At 32.3% G+C, this 7,450-nt stretch overlaps 1 protein-coding gene across 1 annotated transcript; it reads left to right on the top strand.

Moving 5' to 3' along the window:
• Positions 2,135-6,445, top strand: LOC109355704 (WAT1-related protein At4g08300-like). Its single transcript, XM_019598890.1, has 7 exons — positions 2,135-2,445; positions 2,981-3,043; positions 4,208-4,324; positions 5,020-5,254; positions 5,392-5,550; positions 5,759-5,910; positions 6,024-6,445. The coding sequence occupies exons 1-7, from the start codon at positions 2,231-2,233 to the stop codon at positions 6,241-6,243; spliced, it is 1,161 nt and encodes a 386-aa protein (XP_019454435.1). The 5' UTR covers positions 2,135-2,230; the 3' UTR covers positions 6,244-6,445.

The following is a 7,450-nucleotide window of genomic DNA, read 5'->3' as shown; positions in this document are numbered from 1 at the left end:
TATAACAAGAGAATTTTACACTTATCACTCCAAAACGAAGTAGAGGCATCAAACCCAACTCTCCTACTCACATCATCATAAAACCATCCTTTGTGAATCTCATTCTCTATTAACTAGATCCCCTAGGTCTCTCCACCACACCGACCCCTTTCTAAAACACTCATCCCCACAAAAATCCCCAAAAGCACTTACCCCCACACCACATCTAGATCTCACCACTCTCACCTAAAGAGAGTCGTGCTCATGCAATAGTCTCCACCTCCATTTTCCTAACAAGGCCAAATTAAACATGCACAAAATTTTCACCACAAGGCCCCCTACCTCCTTAGACCTACAAACCTTTTTCCAACTCACCCATTGAATACCCTTACTCACCGCACTCCTACCCCAAAGGAATCTTCTCTGAATTTTATCAAGCTCATGAATAACAGAGACATGAGCTTTATAGAAGGAGAAGAAATAGATAGGTAAGGATGAAAGAACCGACTTCAGGAGAGTAACATGACCACTAAAAGAGATAAACTTTTGTTGCCAAAAGGATAGCTTCTTCTTGAAAGCCTCAACAACAGGACACCATGTAGAAATTCTTCCAGTATTAGCACCAACAGGTATTCCAAGGAACTTGAAGGGCATAGAGCCAACACCATATAACAACTTATTCGCCGCCAAATGAACAACATCATCGTCGGCCTTAATGCCAATAAAGCTGCTCTTATGAAAATTAAGTCTCAAACCCGAAGTAAGCTCAAAACACTTCAGAATACACTTGAGTGCCAAAACATTACCCTCATAGTTCTCCCCAATAAGAAGGGTATCATCAACATACTGTAGATGGGACACAATAACCTCATCCTTACCAACCAAATAACCTTTGAAGATCCTCTGTGAGATAGCCGATCTCATAATACCAGCAAGGCCCTCGGCAACAATCAGGAAAAGAAAAGGAGCAACCAGATCTCCTTGCCTTAGGCCGCGAGTCATATTGAACTCCGAAGTTGGACTCCCATTAACCCATATAGAGACAGAGTTAGACTGAAGGCAAATTTTAATCCAGCTCCTCCACTTGAGACAAAAACCCATCCTTTCCATCATGCATAAGAGGAAACTCCAATTAACACAATCATTAGCCTTTTCGAAATCCACTTTGAAAATAAAGCAATCACCATAGTTTTTCTTTTTAGCCTAATCAATGACCTCATTAGCAATAACAACTCCATCCATAATATATCTACCTTTAATAAAAGCATATTGACAATCTGAGATGATCAAGTGCATAACCTTTTTAATCCGACCTGCCAGAAGTTTAGAGATAATCTTGTGGATACACCCAACCAGAGAGATAGGTCTATAATCACCAAGACCTTGTGGGCTTCCCATCTTTGGGACCAAGACAATGAAGAAGCATTGCATCCTTTCACAAGATTACCAAAAATGAAGAAATCATCCACCATAGCAAAGACATCGTGCTTCACGCAATCTCAAGATTTTTTAATAAAAGTGAAGTTAAAACCATCAAGCCTAGGACTTTTTTCACCTTCACAACTCCAAATAGCTTCTTTAATCTCATCTTCCTGGAACCGGGCCGTGAGATAACTATTGTCCTCCTCAGAGATTCGGTTGAAAACAATCCCATAGGGAAAACAAGAAAGGGAAAATTTTGATTGAAAAGCAAAATTCATTAGTTCTTAAAGGAAGACTTTTTTAATACAGTGGTAAAAAATAAAAATGAAATTACTTATTATGATACTTATATTCCCCTATTTATAATGAGAAAGAAAAACTATCCTTTCTAGCACTACTCTTCTTAAAGTATTAAATTCATCATTTTTCTAGATAAAATTAATTTTTTATCACCTTAATCAGTTAATATTCCCCTATTTCACATACAAACTACTAGATACAGATAATATACCCCTTACTTTATTCTTTTGATTTTACATTATTATAGATATAAAAGTGTATTATAGCAATTTCTTGGAATATTAATTTATTTCTATACGGATAATTAAGGGATATGTGGGGCTGAAAATTGAAGTGAGAGAGTTAGTGCCTTGTGGTAATGTAAAAACCCGGGGCTTCTTTCTAATCTTAATGCTTTTTTGGGTTCTATAAGAAGGCCATTTCGCATTATACTTTGTCACTCACAAATCACAAGTCAGAACGCTTAGCTACTAGGTCCTACGCCATAGTAACTTTGTGTGTATAATTTCTCTGTGTTCCTTATTGAAACATGGGGAATGAGGACCTAAATGGTGGTGACAAGTTGAGCATGTTTCGTAAGGTGAAGCCTTACCTTGCTATGGTGTCCCTTCAGTTTGGTTATGCTGGGATGTATATCATTACTATGGTTTCTTTCAAACATGGCATGAGCCATTGGATACTTTCAGTGTATCGTCATGTAGTTGCTACTCTTATCATGGCCCCTTTTGCTCTTGTGTTAGAAAGGTATTTATCTTCCTTAGCAATGATTTTCCTATCATATAACAAGAGAATTTTACTTTAGGAACAATAATAATGAATAAAAGTTAAATTTTTATGAAGTTAGAGGGTGTTTCGTTCAGATTATTTTAATGACAAAAGACACTTGGTAGGAAGAAGGTTTTTTGACATCAACATAAATTATTTTCTATGGTTGCTTTTTAATGAAAAGATATAAAAGATTTAAACAGGAGAAAACAGCTATGTTGTTGACAAAACCACCTAGGGACATTAGAAGAATATTATTTCATAATCTGATTGTTTTATGTAATCTAAATCAAACATATCTAAGTATGAAAAATTGGTTTCATATGATAATTTCATGTTCATTCTCTTTTCTGGACAAAGATCTGTTATGTTATATCAATTGAAAAATATATCATTAGTTTGAGACACAGTTTGAAACAACAGATGATTTTCCTACTTTACTAGCTAATTTAACTTTTCAATCTATCAACATATTATAACTATAAGTGTACATTTTGATTCTCCATGTTAACAGAAAAGTAAGGCCAAAGATGACTCTACCAATCTTCCTTAGACTAGCCGTGCTTGGTTTTCTTGAGTAAGGCTCTTCAAACTCTCTCCACATATCAATTATATTCGCAGTATAGAATCATACATTTTGTTTGTTTCCTCTAAGCTCTTATTCCCTTTATGGCCTCGTGTGAAAATATATCATTGGATAAACACATGCATGCATGCATTAATTTTTCAACTAAATAGCTATGCCTATCATACTCTGATCAGTGCATAAATGGTAAATTTGTATTCTTGCTTTTAGAAACACCATAAGGTCTAACTATATGAGACCATAAATAGTCAAAAAAAAATTATTATCTTTGATAAAGCTGCAAAACATTTTAATATTCAGAATTCGACGTGAGTGTGGCTCAATATTTTTTTATATGGTATGGTTAAAGCTATGTATCTTACTGGAAACCAAAATCCTTAATTTTTTTAAAGAATATTCTGCTTAATCCATAAACTCAACTTGAAAGAAATGCGACAACTCGATAATGGTTTTTCATATTGGCCCACTATTTCTAGTGGACACATCATGCTGAAAAGGACACATCACAAAAAATATTGTCAAACAATAATGTTATTTTTAGACAGAATTTTATTATATTGTTCAAAAAAAGGTCTAACGATTTTTGTCTGTAAATAACAAAGTCAATAACAAAACGAAATACATATTATTGTGCAAGTAACAAAATTGAAATTAATGCCTCGAAACATTAGTATCATCCACAACAGAAAATTATTTAGCTATCACCCTTGTATGAGCACACATCACTCATACATAATTAAAAATGAAACTCGAAATGAATATCATCATCAAACCTTGAGATTAAACATAAAATATTAATCTCACGAATAAAACCAAAGGCAGAATCTACATAAATATATGGATAAAAGTATCATTTGTTATTTTAATATTATTTTTTACCTTCTTAATAAATTTTACTGCTAATAATAAAACCCTGAGGCAGATAAAGATATCTCATAAACAAAGAATATGTCATCTAACAAAGTAGGAAATATGCTAATCTTTTTTTACTTGGAGATATTGATATACCGCACATGTTAACTTAATTTTTCTTCTTCTTGGAATAGTTATGATGATTTGATTTAATCCTAAAAAAGTTAAAGCTTGCATATTATACTATAAGTTTTGTTTAAAGATAGTTGGATTGATAATTTTGTTGGTGACGAAAACAAATAGGCCAGTGCTTGATCAGAATTTGTACAACATGGGGATGAAGTACACCTCAACAACGTTTGCATCCGCTACCGTTAATGTCCTCCCAGCCATTACTTTTATAATGGCACTCATTTTCAGGTAATTAGAAGCTTCATATTACATCGTATTAATGATTTAATATGTATACACTAACAATATAGATGTTTTTACACTGTCAACAAATCATCCATTATTAATTTATTAACTATCATTGACTCTCAAACAAAAGTAATACAAATCAATAATAAATGATGTGCTGACAATGTAAAATACTTTACTCTCTCAAATTTTAACTCTAATATGAATGGTAGATTGTGCACTTACTCAAACTTACAAAGCTAGTTGCATAACTTGAGACTTGAGCATATCTTGAGACTTGAGTATAGTATATACTAAGCCCAGCAAAGTGTTAATAAAATATAATGTAAAAGAAATAAAATATAATGTAAAAGAAATAAAATATATTCACTAATGTTTAAAATATGTATTGATACTTTATTGCCGTGTGTCAAAGTTAAACACACTAGTCTAATACAAGAACATTTATGTCTCATGTTCACACTCTTTTAGAATATGTTTATAAACTTCTATAATTTATATTAAAACTGTGATGTAATGTAGTCCAACACTATTAATGCTTATGCAAGTTGCGGTAAGCAATCAAATAAGAAAATTAAGAAAAGGTTCCGTTAAGCAATGAAATAAATAAAAAATGTTTCGTCAAGCAACAAAACAAATATCAATGAATATATCATATAATCTAATCATATTCACACTTCTAATGTGGTAACCAGGTTAGAGACAGTGAACTTGAAAAAAATACACAGCTTAGCCAAAGTAATTGGAACTGCTGTAACGGTCTCAGGAGCTATGGTTATGACATTGTACAAAGGCCCTGAACTTCAGATTATAAAGGGACAAAGTGGTAACCAAAATAACAATGCCACCACCGAGGCCTCTAACTGGGTTCTTGGAACACTAATGCTCATTGCAAGTTGTGGTGGTTGGGCTAGCTTCTTTATATTGCAAGTAAGTATATATGTCTATATATGTTTATTACATGCACATTCATTATTTTTCAATGATGTCATTTTTAATTCATATTACAACTTTCATGAACTATAATCTCTAACAGTTTAATTAACTTGTGTTCCTACTTTGTGTAGTCTTTTACTTTGAAGTTGTATCCAGCAGAGCTCTCGATGACATCTTGGATTTGTTTTTTGGGTATTTTTGAGGGTGCAATTGCATCCCTTATATTTGAACGTGACATGCGTGTATGGTCCATTGGGTGGGACTCAAGGCTTCTAGCTTGTGTTTATTCTGTGAGTGTCATTTTTCATACCGAATATACATGATAAATTATTATATGGTTGAATAACATGTAGTGGATCAATAATAATATGACAGTATTTATAATTATTAGGTGTTATGTTGTTATTGACCGAGTTCAACCAAAGTATATACACTACACAATTAGCCTTTCAAACCTTGAGATTAATACTAAATTAAAATCATTGTGATGCTAATTAGGGAGTGGTTTGTTCTGGAATGGCATACTATATACAAGGAGTAGTAACAAGGGAACGTGGACCAGTATTTGTAACTTCTTTCAGCCCACTATGTATGATTATCACTGCTGCATTGGGTTCTGTTGTCTTGGCTGAGCAAGTTCATCTAGGAAGGTACTCAATTTCTAATTAATAGTACCTACTCTTTTATGTGCTAACTATTTCAAAATACAAATGTGTTCCACTATTTCATGTGCTAACTATTTGTTTTTTTATGTGTTGTATAGTATAATTGGAGCTATTATAATTGTGACCGGGCTTTACACTGTGGTATGGGGGAAAAGCAAAGACAGTCTGAACACAAATGAAGGGAAAGGTGAAGGGCAAGAATTGCCAATTAAGGATGATACAAGATCAGGATCAAACAATTTTGAGAGCATAGAGGTCAATGTTCCTGTTCAGATGAAGGGGGTAGGGAAGAGTGTCCTACCTACTGCAAGAACTTAGGTCCTTTAGGACTTGCACTATAAATTTTCGTACTAATTAAAATGAGGTCAATAAAGATTCTGCGCGGTTATAACAAATCTTTAAGAAAAGCCTACATAGTGGCTGAATTTTCTTATGTTACCTTTCCTGCTATCTTTTTTATGTTTATGGAACTTGAGTATGAATAGAATAATGCACAGTGCTCTTGTCTCTGATTTTGTCATATGGGTGCTCTTAATTTCCTTTAACTTAGTTCTCCAAATACTTTATTTTTTCTGGTAGAAAATGTAATCTTTGCTTGAGCATATAGAATTGGTTATACAACAAATACCTCATTAGTGAGGGAGATAAATTATTACATGATATGACTCATGCCATATTGACATCATTTATTTTGAATAATTTTATGTAATTAATATATGGATAATGACAAAAAATTGATTTGGACCATTGTATTCAATTATGTAATAATTTCTTCTGTTGCTTAGTTGCAAAAATTTTCCCACGTTATTGAAAATTCTTTTTTCTTGAATACTACACATATCAACTACTGATCTATTCCATTTTTGTTTAAAAAATTAATTATTTATGCAAAAAACTATGACCATTCGAATTAATACATTCATTATTTTTAATTTTTTTTTTACATTATAAAGTAAAAATTGAGAAATTGAAGTAATCTACTTATTTGTATATGTTATCTCATTAATCAGATAAGAGTAAAGTTATAAAAATAGTATTTAATGTAGTGTTGATTTTTACTTAACTATTGCAACTTTGCAAGATAACCCAGGCTTGTTATTGCAAACTGAAGAAATGGGCTCTTGCTAAGTTTAAGTGGCCCATATGTGATGTGAAGTATCAGGTCTTTTTAAATAATAACCGCGAAAGTAGTACTATGAACTAGGAAAAAGTGATGTCCGATTTTTTTAAAAGAAAATGGATAACTTGGGTGGATATATAATGTACATGGATTGTTTAAATACTAAATAGTTATTCAGTTGTATACTCTGTTTATTTTCTGATAAAAAAATTTGGAACTTTGATTACAAAATTTACTACATCCACTATACTTAGTTTGCTTATATTGACTATTTGAACTAATTAGGTATGAACTTTGTTATGTATTAATAATCTATTTAAGCTAAGATGCTGAAATATGTATTTTGAATGAAGTTTGCTTGAATTATTAATCTTAGCTTCCATCTTCCCCAATCTTAAAAACCTA

This window comes from Lupinus angustifolius, chromosome LG09 (assembly GCF_001865875.1).
Source record: "Lupinus angustifolius cultivar Tanjil chromosome LG09, LupAngTanjil_v1.0, whole genome shotgun sequence".
NCBI lineage: Eukaryota > Viridiplantae > Streptophyta > Magnoliopsida > Fabales > Fabaceae > Lupinus > Lupinus angustifolius.
The sequence above is the reverse complement of the archived record's forward strand: the minus strand, read 5'-3'. Positions and strand labels throughout refer to the sequence as shown.